This window comes from Helianthus annuus, chromosome 12 (genome assembly GCF_002127325.2).
Source record: "Helianthus annuus cultivar XRQ/B chromosome 12, HanXRQr2.0-SUNRISE, whole genome shotgun sequence".
NCBI lineage: Eukaryota > Viridiplantae > Streptophyta > Magnoliopsida > Asterales > Asteraceae > Helianthus > Helianthus annuus.
Genome location: NC_035444.2, coordinates 15,435,258 through 15,454,849, shown reverse-complemented (window position 1 = coordinate 15,454,849; position 19,592 = coordinate 15,435,258). Strand labels below are relative to the sequence as shown.

The following is a 19,592-nucleotide window of genomic DNA, read 5'->3' as shown; positions in this document are numbered from 1 at the left end:
AATTAATCCAGCGTTCCCAGTTCCTGCGTACGTTACTCACGACCTTCCAGTCTTCCATATTCAGTCCTGAACTTGATACATTTAACACTCCAATATCACAAATATTGTACACTTTTATTTAAGAAAAAAAAAACTTTGTTGGAAAATTGAGCATTTTTTGGATTAATTTTTTATTATGGATTAAATTTTGGAAATTTTTTTTATTAATATGGAATTATGTAGTTTTGGATTATTTTTTAAGTGAAGTCGTATTTTTATCATTTTATGGAATTATAAGGTCAACCAGTCTACCCGGTTGAACCGTCCGTCACAACCACTTTTTATACCATTTATAATATAAAAACCTCCCCTCACATATTTTGATCGATAGAGTATGAATGCTCTAAGTACCGGTATCAATCCATATCTCAAGAAATAAAAGCAAGATCGCCACCTCTTTCTTAACACCTCAATCCACATCTTCGATCTTCACGTACTTCCTACGGTACAACACCCTCCATTTCCCCAAATCATTTCAATTTCTTCTTCTTCTTCTTTACACAATTCTAACAAAACTTCCCGTCTTTACAGCCTTAATTCCCGTTCACCCATCAAAATGTCAGCAACCCACAACACCCCCAATCCCCCCAAACCATTCCGGATCTTCATCGGTTACGACACACGTGAACACATCGCATACGAAGTATGCCGATACTCCATCCTAAAACGATCCACTATCCCCGTCGAAATCATCCCAATAAAACAATCCGAATTACGTAACAACAACCACTTTTGGCGCGAACGAAACAAGCTAGAGAGCACTGAATTCTCATTCACACGTTTCCTAACGCCATTTCTAGCGAATTACCAAGGGTGGGCATTGTTTGTAGATTGTGATTTTTTATACCTTGGTGACGTAAAAGAATTGCATGATGTTATTGACGACAAGTATGCGTTAATGTGTGTGAAACATGAGTATGTTCCTACCGAAACAACCAAGATGGATGGGGCGGTTCAGACGGTTTACCCGCGAAAGAATTGGTCGTCGATGGTGTTGTATAATTGTGGGCATGTGAAGAATAGGGTTTTGACGCCTGAGGTGGTGAATAGTGAGTCGGGTGCGTATTTGCACCGGTTTATGTGGTTGGAGGATGAGGAGATCGGGGCGGTTCCGTTTGTTTGGAACTTTTTGGTTGGGCATAATAAGGTTGTGGAGGGGGATGAGACGACGTGCCCCAAAGCGATACATTTTACGTCGGGTGGGCCGTGGTTTGAGGCGTGGAGAGATTGCGAGTTTGGGGAGGTGTGGGTGAGGGAGATGGAGGAGTATGAGAAGGTTAAGGAGAAAGAGAAGAAAGTTGGAGATTGTTGTAAATAATATGTTTGATGATATGGTTGAAAGAATTGGTGGTGTTGAGTTTGGGTTGGTTTGGGGTTGAATTAGGGTACAATAAGTTGGTGGTTTTAGGGTAATTGTTTGGGTTTAATTGTTGGTTTTGATTTTGTGAATGTGTTGTAATAGCAAGTTCATTGGTGGAGTATTGTAAGTTTGTAACAACATTAGCTTTCTTTTTTTGTATATGTTTGGATTCCTTATAAGTAATTTTGATTTTCTGCACTTATTGTAATAGTGGTTTTGAACTTTTGATGTCATGATGTATATTGGAATGCCTTTGTGTCAATGGATGCAATAATAATAGTTATGTTGTGACTACTATGTCTTTGATTTGAATCAAAAGATATACGTGTCACTTTTTATTCTGAAAAATTTAAGGTTACGTTTGTTTCATTGAATTTTGTTGGGTGTAATTAATTTGTGAAAGAAATTGGATTTGAAATTGAAATTTGTTAAAGGGATTAGAATTTATGGTGCATTTATTTGACAAAACTAATCTTGTTTGGTTTGCTAAATTGTTGAAGAAGTTGGAATGCGATGGGGGTGGTACTGGTAGTGGTGGCAATGACAACGATTGCTTCGACGAGAACAGGTATTGTAGGGCGGTGAGCAAGTAAGATATTCCAATTCATTTGTTTTGAATCGTTTATAGTTTGAAAGGAATGTAAAAGGAAATTACATCGAGATAGAAGGTAAACGGGTAACAAATTGCATTGCTGCCCTTTTTGATTAAAATTTTTTTATCATGTGTGACCACAATGCCTTTAATTTGAACAAAAGTACAATAATGAAATATTGTCCTTGATTTGGTAATAGTTTTGGATTCAATAATATTTATTATGTGAGACCACAATGACTTTGATATGAACCATAAAAATACAAGAAAAAAACGTCCTTATTCAGTAATATCTATGCATTCTTGGAAGTGTTTCACGTGGTCTAAAGAATCACATGTTCTTGATTTTTGATTAGCTAGCTTACCATGTGGTTCTCAATTAGCCAAAATTGAAATTTCAAATAGTTCCGAACTAGAATATCAACTAGAATATCCATTTTCAGAACCTGCTCAAACAATAATATACAAACATGACTATATGTTGGTATATCAAGCCAGGGATCTCACTGGAATCAGACTCTCTATTCCGACGAGTAGAGGTAAAACTGTCTACATCTCACCCTCCTCAGGCCATACCTTAGCTTTGCTATTGTTAGAATATACTTAGCATAATGATTGATTGATGATATGATGATGCTATATGTTGGTATTTTAGTGTAATAAATATAAAATTAGAATAGTTGGATTTACTTAATTCCAAATAAATTTACATTATATACTTCGATACAAGTTAAGTCAAGGTGGCAACTGAAATTAGTGGTAACTGAGATTAGCAACAATTTGACCCATGAGTCGGGCGATTGATCATATTTGTTAAGTATGATTAGCACCGGTGAGCAATAGTAACTATGATAATTAAGTAGTAACCGGTCATTGGTGGTAACTAGTCATTAACGACAACTTGGGTCGTAAGTAGTAACTATCTTACTACACATAAGTTTTTCTTGTTAACCTAATTCACTGCTGAAGTAACTGAATAACCGTCAACTAATACACACTTTCATGAAAACATTGCGATGATTCCATACCTATAAAAGGGAAGTCGCTGATTTGATTTCACAAGCTTTCCCAAAAATACATTCTCATTCTTGTTATGCTTTTTGTATTATCCGATTATTAATTTTGTACCTTCAAAGTACGACGACGTTCAGGGAAAGGAAGATGACAACGATCACGTGGCCAGTCAATGGTGATCGAGAACATGGTGAGGAAGGGCAGGCGGCGGCGGAAGGGCAGGCGGCGGCGATCACTTGGCCCATGGCGTATGAGTCCAACCTTTTAAATATCAACCAATTTTATAAAACTATTAAAAAAACATAATTGAAGTATTAAAACTTCACGTAAACATGCATCAACGCCATCTATATTATGAACGAATTAGGGGTGGAAACAAGTCTTGTTGGCATGCCATATCCGATAGGAATCCACATATGACATGACCTTAAAAGTTGAGTTAGACATATGAACTTGAACACATTAAACATATCTGTGGGTTGGAACGAATACAAATATTACTTAAAAAAATATTATTCATATTAATACTCTAGAACTACGTATCTATATAAAACAATTACATAAAACACATTTATATATTATTTATTTCAAACATTTGTGTGCATATTTGGTTGTAAGTTGTGCTTCAATAGTTGTACCTTAATCAAATATAGGTTGTAAGTTGTATTTAAGTGGTTGTACCTTAAGCAAATAATAACGGTTTCATTACCTTAGCAAATTCAATCTGTTTTGTATGCAGTACTCTAATCAAATAATGGTTTCATTATTTTACCATATTTCATCGGTTTGATCCATTCAAAGTTGTGTTGTTTTATTTGTAAATTATTATTATTTATAGTAATCTAATTAACTTAGCCAAAATCTTGTATAAATATAATTTGCAACATATTGATGCAATGGTTGTTGTAATGTATGCATTATGGTTTGCATAGTGGTAATGATATATATTATATATAGATTACGATAAACCTGTCAAACGAGAAAAAATTGACGCGGGTTCATCGTGACGCGCGAGTCCTATATCAACTTAGTTATTTTATTATATGTTTTACGTTTTTCGCATTAACACCGCAACATCAGTGTCGGTGGTCGCTGACAATAGTGTGGCATTAGTGCTCGCTCCCGCTGCAACGCGAGAGGTGCTTAATACTAGTTTTTTTTTAAATTATAAAAATATACACATTAACCTCGAAGTTCCTCATATCTTTATATATAATAAAAGAACAATGGTTGGGACACTTGTCCCCTCCATATTCAATTAAGACACGTGTCAACCCCACCTTTAATTTACTAACGTGTTTATCATCTAGACTATCCACGCTATCTATACTCCTGAACTGGGTTTTCTTTTGTAGAGAGAGAAAGAGAGAACCAGAAAGGAAGAGTGAGAAAGAACCTCATCCCCAAATACCCATTTCATCGCCTCTCTTTTAGATCTGAGACCCTACAGCGCTCTCTCTCAAATTCATGTCCGCCATCGCAACAATAACCACCGCTGAAACCAGTTGGAACCATCTTCCATCGATCTTGCAGCTAGGGTTCAACCATCTTCCACCGCTGAAACCAGTTGCAACCATCTTCCATCGATCTTGCTGCTAGGGTTCAACCATCTTCCACCGCTGAAACCAGTAATGATGTTCGTACCCCAAGCATGTGCTGCTTCAGATGTGAAGGTTTGATTTAGTTTATTTAAGTTATTACCTTTTTTTCTATATTTTATTACGATATCAAGCAATTTTCTTTGAAGTTCAATTTTAGGGTTTGATTTCTTTGCGTATTGTATCCATACTGGCATCAAGATTTTTGCTGTATGTTTTCTTTGAAGTTAGATATAAATTTGTAGATTCATTTTTTTTTCATATATTTATTTACTATTTTTTTAATTATGCAAATTGGAACTGCTTAAGTCCTTGAGCAACTTTGTGGAAAGTACTGATCGATTTTGAATTTGAGTAAATTCGTTGTGTTTGTGTTATTTAGGGGGAAATGTTTTTTTTTTTTTTTGCTGTCAGGTCTTTAAATATAATCATCATTAGCTTTTATATAAAAGGAAAAGCTACATAACTGAAAGATGTATTTAAATGGTTAAATGAGGTAGATTGAAACAAAGGAAACACACCTTGTGACAGAATGAAAGAAAGAGTAAGGCATAATGTAGTAGAAAAAGGGAATTTTAAGAAGAATTGAAGTACTTCTACATGATTTAAATGTGTTCTCATAATAAGCCTGGTAAAATTGAACAGGATAGGTCGGGTATTGGGTCCTAACAAATTTTAGCCAAAACAGGAATCGGTAGTTGGTGGTGTACAAACAATGCTTAGAATAGCAGAGGACAAGTTTCACGATGGATATGGTAAGTTCTCCATGGACATTATTATGTAATAAGAGGTTTCATGGGTCACTTTATTAACAGTTTTTTTTTTCCAAGTTATGCAAGGAAAACTGTACATATGCGACCTTTGGATGACGTTATAAGCTCCATCAATGGATGGTATATGGAGCGTGGCCTTTTTGCCTTGGTTAGTTTGATCCCATTGCTATTTGCTCTTTCTGTAATTGCAGTTTTGTTTGACTCTACACCATTAATCATGTATATGTATTTTGAACTCATTAGGTTTCAGGGGTTGAGTTTCATTGTGGGGGAATTTTGAGGTTAGGCTAACAATATATCCATATGCTTTCTCAATAAAACGTATGAGTAAATCTTTATTTCTGCTATTTATTTAGACATTTTGTTTGTTTTCTTAATTACTTATCACAGTGTGACATTTTGTTTATAATTTTTTTACTAAGTTTTTAGCATGTTTATTAACCAACTATATATTAGAGGAAGCGATTTTATCTGCCAGCGCCTTCTCTAGAGGTGGCAAGATTTTGCAATTTGGGTAACGAGTCAGAACACGTTGTTCGGCTGGTTCGACCCACAAATTTGTATGTTTTTTAGATAAATAACTTATGTGTACTTATGATCCCAAATATGATATTTCATACAAAAATGATGTATGTATTATAAGTAGACCTCAGACTATTTGCAACCCTTTTTAACCCATTTATTCTATCTAAAAAATAGATGTGACTTGTAACCCTTAATTCTAGCATTTAATCTTTTTTCTACAAGCGTTTATTAAAAAAAATTACTTTCATTCGCTTTTCGTGATTTCAGTTTATGCTTAGGTATTTCTAGGGCTAGCTGTTTAAGGTTCATATAACCTTATGAATCTTGAATGACTCAATTTGGTTAAAGTCTATCGGGAACAAGTTAGGAATGGCGCCTTCGACTGAAGAACGGGCCGTTGAAGCCAAGTTTAACGAGGATGGAAATACAGGTTTGAAGAGTCAGACTAAGTAAGGTTAGGCCTTTTAGGTGTTGTGTTGTCAATTGTTGATGTGATGCATTCATGAACCTACAAATTTATATCTAACTTATTACATAGGTTCATATATTTATTTTGCAGATGATGAAACAGTTGCAGTTGTTGAAGGGGCACTGGAGTCATTCAAGCTGCACTCGGGTTTTTCAGGTAATATTAACTTTAACAAAAACTGTCGTTTTGATCCGAATATTATATAGTTTTAGTGGTTGCTCTTTTTACAGATTGGATTTTCTGATCGATTTTCTGTCACATGCTGCGATTGTGGGGTTCATGGGAGGAGTGGTCATTACCATTGCGGTTCAGCAACTTAAAGGGTTGTTAGGCAGCAAAGATTTCAAAATAAAGATTTCATAGGAACACTTTAAAAAATGGAGATGTCGATTATATTTGTTGAACAACTTACTAAACTAAAACTTGTGCTCATAAAATAGAAAATGGAAAATGGAACTGACAAGTGTCAAAACATTATTATTTTAGATTACTTGGTTTCATGTTATTTTGATTTTTTAAAAATCATACATCATATTTATTAATATGTTTTAAATTTACCTTTTAAACCCGTGTGTCACACGGGATATAAGCTAGTTAACCATAATCCAACCAGCATAACTAAACATGTGCATGGGTAGTACAGTACCACTTATGTTATGTACATGTATAAAAATTTTAACACATCCCTAAGGCTAGTGGGTATCGAGAGCCTCATCCCTAAGAGGATGAGCCGCCACATCAGCGCCACGTAGGCTCGGCTTGGAGGGGATGGACCTAGGGGGTGGGGGATGAGCCCCTTTATGTATATATATGTATGTATGTATAGGTTATTGTGAGAGAAAGGAGGCCTGTCTCCTCCGGCTGTGGGGAGCCGCTTTTGCCGAGCCCAGGGGGCGATGTGGGGGACCGGAGCCGGTCCTAGCCGGGCCTCAGCCGGCCCCCATACCCTTTAGTCTAACACAACCCCTTTGCCAAGTTTAATCATCTTGCATCAGAACCCCTACATTGTGAAATATATATATAGGGTTAGAATAAAATGAGAATCAGTTTAAGTTGTGAGAACTAGGCCTTTCAAAAGGTTTTTTCAAAAAAAAATCTCAAAAATCTTTAAAAAAAATCACTTGTTTCAGAAAAAAAAAATTTGAAAAATGCCGCATGCACAAATTTAAATGTGTAAAAAAAATTCATCGTCGTAACAAAATTTACATTAGCGCGTAAACAAAACTTACAACAGGCAAGACTACCGACTCGACAATTTTTTTTTTGTTTTTTTTACAGATGTATTTATAATATTTTCATCTACGTTTGTACAAAAAATTGTGTCCCAACTCGCGCGGAAAGTAGGAATTCTCATGGTTCTCACAACTCGTAGTGTTTGAGACTTGAGAGGGGTCGTATTAGAAACCTAACATAAATATGAAATTTCACACCAACATGACATACATAAAATGATAAAAGAAATCATATTAGGCATCAATGCAGAAACGCAACTCATTTATTTATGATTGATATAAACGACCCGTCTAACCTAAAGAAACTATTTCTTTTTTCATATTATTTATCAAATCATTAATTTATACCAAAAAATATATAAGCATTTATAAGCAATTACACAAATACTATAAAACTTGTCGCCATTTTACTTTTAACTTATAAGTTACGAACTAAAATACTCATCTAGTTTATGTTTCAACATAGAATAGTGCTTAAAACTTTATAACAATAAATGAAGAGTAAATTGTCATTTTCATCCTTGTCGTTTGATCAGTTTTGCTAGTTTCATCCAAAATGTTTTTTTTTTTCACATATAGGTCCTTATAATTTTTAATTCTTGTCGTTTATTGTCCTTATCATCCACATGACTAACTCCCTCAATTCAAAAAGAATTTTGGATGGTCTTAGTTAAGCGGATGATAACAACAACATCTAAAAACCACAAGAACCCATATACAAAAAAAAAAAAAAAAAAAAAGCCTTTTGAATAAAACTAGTAAAAGCGATTAAACAAACCAACAAGTTTGATATGGACCAACCCATTTAGAAGTATATTCACATAGTAAACCGAATCAAGTATACACTAAATTGAAACTCATAAATTTCGTGTTAGGTTGATATGGTCATCATTATCATCATACTCAGTAAATTTCATCAATGGCAAAATTAAGATAAGATTAGAGAAGAATAAGATGTAGACAGCCTTACCTCTACTCCGTAGGAATAGAAAGACTGCTTTTAATAAGAAATACGTAAAAGGTTGACATGGTATTTGCTTAAATTCGAAAGAGTAAAAGTTGAAAAGGAAAAATAATCATATTCTAGAACTGATAACGTCAAAGGTCAAACCAAAAACGTAGGCACGTGGATTGCACGTCACATAAGTCGTCAACGAGCATAACAAAATGGTCAAAACCACACACAGTCATCTCCATCGTTAAAAACTCGCCGTCGTCCTCTGCTCCGGCCACCGTCCGCCACCGCATTTCTTCTTCATCCTCACACAGTCCAACAATACTACTCAAAACTCAACAAACAAACCCTCGGTTTGACCTCTCGTAGCGGCAATTACACATGGCAGGCACATCGCTTGCCGGATTACAGGATCATCTCAAATTAGCCAGAGAATATGCACTCGAAGGACTGTACGATACTTCCGTTATCTTCTTCGATGGCGCCATAGCTCAGATCAACAAGTAATATTCTCTCTCTCTGTTTCGTCATCAGTTACAGTTTTATGTACATACACACTCGCATTATACTTTATTCTGCAGTTCAAGTGTTCGACGATATGTGTGTGAAAAAAATTAGAGGATTAGTGGTTTTGTACGGATGTTTGAGTAATTCTGATTAGATTTTACAGAGATCTGTTGGTAGATAAGATTATTCGTGCATTTCAAGTGTTCGATGATATGTGTTTGAAGAAATTGAGACGACTAGTGTTTTTTCACGGATATTAGAGCAGTTTTGATTATATTTTTTGCGGAGATCTGTTGGTAGATTAGGTTATTTGAAGATGACCTAGATCTAAGAACGGTAGGTTAAGTATCAGATCTGTTGCTTTAGGGCACATATGTAGTTTACTAGTTTTGCAGTTGAAGTGAATACTGAAAAACTAGTTTAACTGTTCAAGTAGTTCAGGTTTCTGCCATTTTATTGCTTGATATTGTTGAAATTTGAAAATCATTATCCAGATATTTTAACCTTTAAGTTTATCGGCTGCGTTTTGTTATAATTCATGATCATTCTGATACTGTTAGATACATAGCTTTTTTATTTTGAAGAAATTTAGACCACTAGAGCAATTTCGATCACGTTCTACAGAGATCTGTTGGTGGATGATATTTTTTGAAGAAAAACAAGTCCTTGATCTAAGACCGGTAGGTTAACTATCAGATCTGTTGCTTTATGGCACATATGTAGTTTTGCAGTTGAAGTAGATACTGAATAATTAGTTATCTGTTATCTTATTACTAGGTCTTGCTGAAATCAGTATCTAGATTTTTCGTCTTTTTTGGCTGTGTTTTATCGTGAAACATGATCATTCTGATACTGTCTTGGATGCAAACCTATTTCTATATTTTTGAAGGCATTTAAGCACTCTGGATGATCCTATGGTCCGTGCAAAGTGGACAAATGTAAGAAAAAACCTGTTAGAGGAAACCGAGGTTGTAAAGCAATTAGACGCTGAAAAGGGGTCTTTGAAGGAGACTATAATGGGCAGAAGGCCTTCTTCACCTCCAATTTCCGCAAAGAAATCATCTTTCGTGTTTCAACCATTGGATGAGTACCCAACTTCTTCCGGTGCTCCTCCCATGGACGATCCGGATGTGTGGAGACCGCCAAGTCGAGACACTTCAACTAGAAGATCCGTAAGAGCTGGTCCGGGGGCTACAAGAAAGACGGCACAGGACGGGGCTTGGGCTCGCGGTTCTGCCACGAGAGGCGGTGCAACGGCTCGTGGAGGGAAGGCTGGTGCTTCTAGCAGGGTTAACCCGGGAGCTAAAACATCAACTACTGGGAAGAAAGGAACCGGTTCAGGAAAACCATCCACAGGGAAGGATGATGCTGTGGTAAGTTTTGCTTATTATATATGTAATATGTTATACATCCTATTGAGTCTAAAATGAGGATTCTGTTTTTATTGTTTATTCACTTGTGATAATCAGAACGGTGACGGTGAAGAGGGGAAGTCAAAACGTGGGCAGTATGAAGGCCCTGATGCTGACTTGGCGGCAACGCTCGAAAGAGATGTCTTAGATGCCGCCCCTGGAGTGAGATTTGATGACGTGGCAGGACTGAGTGAAGCCAAAAGACTACTAGAAGAAGCTGTGGTTCTTCCACTATTGATGCCTGATTATTTCCAGGTATTGTAGATGGTTTGAAGATTTCATCTAGGGGTGTAAACGAACTTGTTCGTGTTCGTTCATCAAGGAATGAGCATGTTCATGAACTGTTCACGAACGTTTACCGAACGAGATTTCTTGTCCGTGCTCCTTCATTAAGGAAATGAACATGTTCATGAATTGTTCACAAACACTTACCAAACGCAAATGAACACAAACGGCGTGTATGAACAAAATCTGCATTTCATCGCAAATAGTTACCAATAATCCATCACAAAGTAAATAATTATCATAAACATGATTAACACAAAATTAACAAGTTTGTCAAGCTTTCACGCAAACTGAAATTGAAATGGTCAAATGAGGGATGCTGGGAGAGGCATATAGTATAACTAGGGTTTCAAATTTTTTAAAACTAAAGGCAAAAAACAAAAATACAACATATGAAAATCTTTAAATGAACGAACACAATGAACACATTACCGAACGTTCACGAACATAAACGAGCGAACACAACCTCTGTTCATGTTCGTTCGTTTAACTTAAAGAATGAAGTTTCTTATTCGTGTTCGTTCATTTGTTAAACGAACGAACATAAACAAACTTCCCGCCGAACGGTTCAAGAACGGTTCACTGAACATTCAGTTCGTTTACAGCCCTAATTTCATCTACCCTATCAGTGCTGCATGATAACTGCCTGGTGTGCATATATGCTTTGCCATAAATATATTAATCTTAATCTATATATGTATATTATACAGGGAATCAGGAGACCGTGGAAAGGTGTTCTTATGTTTGGTCCACCTGGCACTGGGAAGACACTACTAGCTAAAGCCGTTGCTACCGAGTGTGGCACCACATTCTTTAACGTTTCTTCTGCTAGCTTGGCTTCCAAATGGCGCGGAGAGAGTGAACGCATGGTTCGATGCTTGTTCGATCTCGCCAGATCATACGCACCAAGCACAATTTTCATCGATGAAATCGATTCTCTTTGTACTTCCCGTGGGTTAGTGTTTTTCCTTTTCACTGTTTACAACGGGTTCAAATCTACGTTTACGCATTGAGCCATTTTGTTCAAGAAGGATTGGTTTCGTTTGTGCAGAGCCTCAGGGGAACACGAATCTTCTAGAAGGGTTAAATCTGAAGTTTTAGTTCAGGTGGATGGTGTAAACAACACAGGCACTAATGAAGACGGTAGTCGCAAAATCGTGATGGTTTTAGCAGCTACAAATTTCCCATGGGATATTGATGAAGCATTAAGGTTTCGAATCTTCCATCTTCTCACTTAATAAATATAAATAGTTTAATATTAATGAGTAAAATGCCATTTTCATCCCTGAGGCTTGGCCAGGTTTGCAACTTTCGTCCAAAGGTTTGTTTTTCCGCATCTGGATTCAAAAGGTTTGAGATCTTGTCATTTTCATCCGGCTCGTGAACTCCATCCATTTTTCTCCGTTAAGTCACGGTTATTTTCGTCTTTTGTGCTAAATTAAAGGGCAATTTGGTCTTTTTCAGGGGTATTTGGTCTTTTTACATAAAGTAAAAAAAGAATAGTTAGCAAAAAGGACGAAAATACCCCTGACTTAATGGAGAAAAATGGATGGAGTTAACAAGCCGGATGAAAATGGCAAGATCTCAAACCTTTTAGATCCAAATGCAGAAAAACATACCCTAGGACGGAAATCACAAAAATGGCCAAACCTCAGGGACGAAAATGGCATTTTACCCAATATTAATCTTTGTTTCTTGAGCTCGCGGTTATTGCTATTATACAGGCGACGTCTGGAAAAGAGAATTTATATTCCTCTGCCTAATTTCGAGAGTAGAAGAGAGCTAATAAAGATCAATTTGAGAACCGTTGAGGTAAAGTCACTGACAGTTTGAAATATCCTAAATATGCACGGGTCTAACAAGTACCTTTATGTTTATCAGGTATCTACTGACGTGGACATTGATGAGGTGGCTCGTCGAACAGAGGGATATAGCGGTGATGATTTGACAAATGTATGCCGAGATGCTTCCTTAAACGGGATGAGACGTAAGATAGCAGGGAAGACACGCGAAGAAATTAAGAACATGTCTAAAGAAGATATCTCAAAAGATCCTATTGCAATGTGTGACTTTGAAGAGGCTATCACCAAGGTTCAGCCTAGTGTATCTGCTGCTGATATCGAACGCCATGAGAAGTGGTTTGCTGAATTTGGATCTGCTTAATAGGGATCAGAGTCAATGCAGGTTCGTGAACTACGTTTTTTATCTATTCTCTTTTTTTTTCATGTTCTGCATGTTTTGAGTGCTGAAGTGTGAAAAATACCATGATTGCTGTCAATTAGTTTGTTTTGTGTATCTTTAGGAGTGTAACCTTGCACGGTTGTAACTTTCTATTTAATTTGATCCTACTTGTAGTCGATTCCAGAATCGGTTTACTTGAAACACCACAGTTGCAGGGTGTTAGAATGTAAATGGTATGCTTCGCTTGTATAATCTATATATACCTTGTAGCACAGTAGCAGAACACCAAGTATTTACTATTTTGTACACCTAGTATACAAGAATATGTGCAATTACATGGTATCATAGGTACCTTTTGATACTCAAAACAAACTGGGATATATGGCTAAAACTGTTCTAAATATTTTATTATGTTTAACTGAGATAGAACACAAACCGTGATCTTTGATTCCATGCTAAAGCTAAAGAGGGATTGTGATGGTGTTTAGAGAACACTTTAAGCTATTTGAAATACCGAACATCCTGTTTGTTACCAATAGCTACCACTCTAGCCGATACCATCTTATCTTTTATCCGCCATCTCTATCTATAGGCTATAACTCATAAAGGATGAAGTTTGTGTTAGGCTCCAAGTTAACTACAACCTTTCAATTACACGTACATCAAAAATGTATATCAAATTCAAAGTTAAAACTTTGGTTTCGAAAAAGGTTGATCCCTCCTAGTATGGTGGCATGGTATGTTCATGTTGTTCTGCACTTCCGCCATCCAGATTTTGCTTCTCTTTCTTTAGCCAACTTTTGCTTTTCGCAGATATTAGTTTGTAACTGAATTCATATATACATGTACGTGCTGTTGACGACGTTAATGGTGGAACGCTTATCAAGCTTGAGTACAAATAAAAGCTCGAAACATATGACTAGCCTGGTCGAGCTCGTAAGAATTTGACTCGAGTTCATATGGTCAACCTCATGAAAACTGACTCCTCTATAATATGCAAGTACTCTTGTATATTTGAATTGTTAAATTTAATTAATATTATATTATATTTATGACTGCGAACTAGTCAAGCTTTCATCAAGTAAATTGAGCTCGAACTCATTCAAAAAGAGAGCACGAATTGAGCTTTGCTTAATTGATGAGCAATTTGAGCTATTTAATCTTCCTAAATCCCAGAGATTTGCATCATGACAGTCGTTGAAACCTCATCCACCAGGGCCCAGGCTAAAGTGTAAGATAGTCAAGCCTTGCTTTGAGTCCGGTTGAAACCCTAAATAAGATTACACTATCTAGTCAGACTAGTAGATGTGTTTTCCTTTGATCCTCTGAACGCAAACATCGATCAATATTCACAAATCTTAGTACATTACCACGAAAGAATACATCGTTAAGATGTTTTGGAATCAGTAACTCGTGATCCAACATCTAATAATAATATACAAACCATAATGATGTATGATGTTATATTTACGTCGACCATCATATGAAACAGCTCTCAGACAATAACCACCCAACAACAGGAGCAGATATGCGACACTAATGTACGGAACCCGATAACCTTAACAGCATATAACATAGCCTGATTCTTTATCTTTGCTGGTGCGTTAATTCATTTGCAACCTAGATATACGAATTCACTGCAACAGGAAAGCTCAGAATTATACTCAAAGATAAGAGATAAATTTAATATGATAAAAGTGGAAAAAAAAGATTGCATTTTACCGCAGGACAGCAATCTTGACGTTCAATTGTTTGATTGCGTATGTTCATTACAACCTCACATGATAACTTGGCCTGTTTATCAACAACAAGAAGTGGTTGAGATATTATCAGAAACAACTATTTGCCAGATCGAAATTGAAGATAAGGCAGATATACATGATTCAAGGCTCTCTATTATATACAAATGTATGAATCATCGAACTGACCATTTGTAAAAAGTTAAAGCCATTCTATTGTGCAAACAATGATAAAGGGATTAAGCTGAAAACTGCTATAATCGTGTCCTAAGCAGTCAATAGCAGTGCTATAGCGGTTAGCGGACCTCAGGGTGTGTAGCGGTCCAAATACCGGTGGCCTATAGCGGTTCCGCTATTAGCGGCGCTAAATACCGCTATACCGGTGCTATAGCGGTACTACAGCGGTGATATAGCGGTGGCCTATAGCGGTTATAGCAGTAACGGTGTTTGATTGTGTTAATTCTTAAATTACATACTTCAAAGTTACTATTAGTATTTGTTTTGAAACAGGTTTTTGATAATGGAATGATATTCTTATGAATTTTGATATTACTATTAATATTTTTCAAAGATATATTTATATATATATAAAAATACATGAATTATGCATGGTATAAAAATTACCACTATACCACCGTTATAACCTATATATCATATAGCGGACCTTGACGGCTTGACCGCTATTCGATTTTGGACCGCTTTAACTGCATAGATCGTGTCACCAAAAAACATAACTTTATGACCCTTGTTACTTCAGTAAGCTAAGACACCAAACCAAAACCTTGTAAGTTGTATCACATGATCACCTTCAGCTTTGTTACCAAGAGGCGTATATCAAGCAAGCAGAGCAACATAAGCAAAAGAAATGCACAAGCTGCTATGCAGCAAAGACAGATTCTTTTAAAGTAACCCAAATATACATTAAAGTTAGAAGATCATTGCAAACCCAACTTGGCTAATGCACTGTTGTGAACAACACGGTGTTCGTATTGGCTGACTAACCACAATAAAGAAGTCATGGACTGCAGGCTAAATACTGAGATACAGATCGCGATGGCTTAATATACACCCTGAAACTTGTACTAGATAGATATTCAATTGCTACTACTTCAAATTGGTGAATTTCAAGTTTTTAGAATGCTTTAGTTTCTCAAGAGTGAAAATGTGAATATAAAGAATGCACAGTTGACACAATAAAGCCCAAATACCAATCAGTACCTACAAAAAACTCCATTGACTGTGCTAGACCGTCCACGAGTAGGGCTGTAAACGAACCGAACAAACACGAACAGGGCCTTGTTTGTGTTCGTTCATTAATGAATGAGCTTGTTCATGAACTGTTCCTGAACGCTTACCGAACGAGAATTCTTGTTCGTGTTTGTTCATTAAGGAAATGATCGTGTTCGTGAACTGTTCACAAACACTTACTAAACGCAAGCTGCCTAATTAGTGTTTTCCTAAATTAATGTTGTCTAAAATCTAAATTAACGTTTCTTGTTCCCAAAGCTGTTAACCCTAATCCATTAGTATACATACAAATGTGTAGGGCTAGGGCCTTTGCAATCAATTAATCAAATTATGAATCATGGAGATCAATCAGTCTATTAAAATTTTGCTTATAACATAATGCATTAAATCAATCAACGAAACAAATGCAGATACCTTAATCGGAAGATCAAACAGCACAACTCCAAGACCACCACGAATCTCCGAAACCGTAGTCAACGGAATCTCACCTCTCAGCAAATCCTCAATCAAAAAAACCGCCTGAGAAACCACTCCCGCTCCGTCAAGAACAAGCGTCGCATCAATATATGACGTACCAAATGCCTTCACTTTTCCGTAATCTGACGTCACAAACCCTAGCCTCTCTCCTCTATAATCAACCGACACATTGAGCGATTTATAACTGAGAGAGTAAACATCTGGATTCCGAACCTTGATCCGTACAGCTAGCACAATATCGAGCGAGATCGGAGCAGTGTTGACTTTGAAGCGATCGAGACGAAGGTTGACGACTTGCAGGTACGGATCGGATGGCCAGAGGAGGAAGAGAGCGGCGGAGAGGAGGAGGATGGTGATGGCGGAGTAGAGGTAGCGGCGGAATAATCGCTGCCGTCTACGGTGGCCGGAGGAGGAGTAGAAGGGTAAAACGACGTAGTATTGAGGTTGGGGTTGTTGAGGAGTGGAAGGAAGAGGATCGTATGGGTAGGTGGATGGTTCGGGTTTTCCGGTTGTCATGGTTACAAAGATTGATGAAATGGTTTTGTGTTGGCTTGTAATAAAGAGGTTTTATAGCTCGTGGGTGTTCTTGGTTCGTTTTAAAACCGAGAAACTGTTTAAACTAACTACTACGGGGAAAGGACATTTTAGGTTAGTACCTTAACTACGATCAATCGTGCTGCCATGTCAATTCTTAACCCCAATAACCCTAGAACCGCAGAGCACTAGCGGCGCCTACCCACAAATAGGGACGAGCATTTGGTGTCGGATACAAGTACCGAACCAGTACCGTACCGAGTGTATTCGGTACCGGTACCTATTTTTCTTGTATTTTGGTACCATGCTCATCCCTACCTATAAGTACCCTAGAACCATGGACTTCATCAGTTTCGGCAAAGGATTGCAGCTAGGCAAACTACCCGTGCATGACTAATGGGTGGCGGCGGTGTTGTCGCGCGACAACGAACCTACAACCCTCAACGTGTGAGGTGCCCCGACCCCCTTATTGGTTGTGTTTTAGGGTTTGTTTTTTTTCCTAACTTTTGGTTGGTCGGTTTCAATATTTTTAAGACACAAAAACGGTTTAGCTTATAGCTTATTTTGAAAACCAACTGTATGAAACTAGATCGGACTGTAAGAAAATATTATATGTATTTTTTTTCTAAATTTCATATTATCATTTCACTTAATTAAAATTAGTTTTGACTCTATTAAGTAAATAAAAAGTGGGGCTAAGCCTGTTGATGCAACAAATACTAGACCCATGATAGTAGTTGGATTGGTTAGGCAAAAGGGTTGGAGGGTTCAGGTTTACCTAACGCAGGTCGTGGGGTCCCCCCACGTTTGCAAGACGTGGAGAGATGTTCACTAGTTAGATTTTGTTGTTAGCTCCAGATCCTCCACTGAAGTGTGTTCAGCTTAGAATGTGAGAGCAATGGAAATGTGTGTGTTGAATGTAAAGAAGAGAGACTTGCATGGAACAAGCACTCGAGAGAAAAGACCAGAGATCCCAATGGAATCAGAGCTGATCGGAATGTCCCTCAGCACTAAATGAAGTGTCATTTTATAGGGAAGGACATCACCCAAAGAAGAAACCATTGACTAGTGAAACAGGCTTGCAGTGAGGGACTTACCCTTTTATGGGTTGAAGCGTTTGGACCTGCGGGTAAAAGACTACACTCTGTGCACATGTCTTCTTTTACGGTTGTGAGAGGCTGGGCAATCAATCAGTAAAGTGATGTTTTACTGTTCACATCCTTTTTGCTGCTCACCCGAGTTCGCGGGATTTGAACCTTTTAACCCTTTAACCTTTTAAGTGTTCATATGTCTTAGTCATTTTATTTAGTCTTACGCTACCCCCGACATAAAGCCCTTTACTTTCTCAAATCTCAACAATTAAGCTACACGGCTGTTGTGTGTTTTCTCCTTCTTTTTGGTTTTCTAACTTCCAGATTTCTAACCCTAATAAACTAATTAGAATCAAAAACCAAAACCAAAACGAATATGATGGTAAGGTATCAATAATTCAACCATAAGTTTAGGAATCTTGTATAAAAGCACAATGAGCTTCAAACCGAAACCGAACTTGGTTTTGGGTTAAAAAACTGTTACTAACGGTCTAGTTCATGGCTTAACATAAAAACCGCAAAGAACAAGACCATAAACACCCCTAGACTTTCATGTGCATAATCGTATTACTTTCAAAACAATGATTTCATTAAAACACCATACCTTATTGAAAATGACAAAATATGATATAAGTTTAATGTGGGGAAAAAGGGGGTCTGGTTAAATCGTACCCTCGATATTAAAGGTAAACTTAATGTATGAGAGATAGTATTTCTCAATGTCTTGTGAGAGGGATGATACATTTAGCAGGAGGTGAAAGAGAAAAGACAATAGATGTAATTTTTTTTTAAATCGAAACTGAAATGTGATTTTATTCCAAATAACGTATTCAAAAAAATGATATGATGTATAATGTGTTTAGTCGATTTACACCAATGTTTCAGAAATTATACATTATACATATTAAAGGAAACTCATGATCAACAGTAATTCGAGATTTCTTTAATATTATAGTTTTTTAGGTTTTCATTATTTTATTATTTTACTACTTTAATTTATTATTTTATGATTTCCTTATCTTATTATTTTAAGTTTTCTCATATAATATTATAGTTTTTTAAGTTTTCATTATTTTATTCTTTTAAGTTTTCTCATATAACATTTAAGATAATGTCTTAGCAACTTTGATGCCCTGGCGATCTCGACGGTATAACATCGGTATCGGTATCGTTATTATCATAATCGTTACTGATATTCTTATTTATGGGTTTTGACCAATGTAAAACACATATCTATATTATTTTGGTCATATCGTAACTTTATTTTTTGGGTTTTATCTTTCACTTGATATACTGAGTGGCGATACCGTACCGATGTCGTAATGAATCGAACCCATACCTTTAACTAGTTACTAATACATACTAAAAATAATATACCCATACGTTTTGAATTTATTGTTTTTTTTTTATTAAAGTTGAATATAGACTATTAGAGCATTCACATCCAATCCACTAAAAATATACATACATTCCACTAAAAAACAACTCATATATCAATATATTTCCACTAAAAACAAATACTTTTTCTCTCTCCTTTTTCAATATATATTACATTTTCTCT

At 36.5% G+C, this 19,592-nt stretch overlaps 3 protein-coding genes across 3 annotated transcripts; 2 read left to right on the top strand and 1 right to left on the bottom strand.

The window, feature by feature from the left end:
• Positions 1-370: 370 nt before the first annotated feature.
• LOC110904582 (protein CDI) lies at positions 371-1,601 on the top strand. Its single transcript, XM_022150424.2, has one exon. It carries the CDS (start codon positions 596-598, stop codon positions 1,355-1,357), a length of 762 nt encoding a protein of 253 aa, XP_022006116.1. The 5' UTR covers positions 371-595; the 3' UTR covers positions 1,358-1,601.
• A 6,620-nt stretch (positions 1,602-8,221) lies between these two features.
• On the top strand, positions 8,222-13,196 carry LOC110904584 (katanin p60 ATPase-containing subunit A1). Its single transcript, XM_022150425.2, has 7 exons — positions 8,222-9,060; positions 9,954-10,437; positions 10,534-10,731; positions 11,472-11,716; positions 11,813-11,971; positions 12,486-12,573; positions 12,643-13,196. The coding sequence occupies exons 1-7, from the start codon at positions 8,939-8,941 to the stop codon at positions 12,922-12,924; spliced, it is 1,578 nt and encodes a 525-aa protein (XP_022006117.1). The 5' UTR covers positions 8,222-8,938; the 3' UTR covers positions 12,925-13,196.
• Positions 13,197-14,268: 1,072 nt separating this feature from the next.
• On the bottom strand, positions 14,269-16,973 carry LOC110904585. Its single transcript, XM_022150426.2, has 3 exons — positions 16,344-16,973; positions 14,665-14,736; positions 14,269-14,579 (listed from the first exon to the last, which is right to left on the bottom strand). The coding sequence occupies exons 1-3, from the start codon at positions 16,920-16,922 to the stop codon at positions 14,577-14,579; spliced, it is 654 nt and encodes a 217-aa protein (XP_022006118.1). The 5' UTR covers positions 16,923-16,973; the 3' UTR covers positions 14,269-14,576.
• Between the last annotated feature and the right edge of the window lie 2,619 nt (positions 16,974-19,592).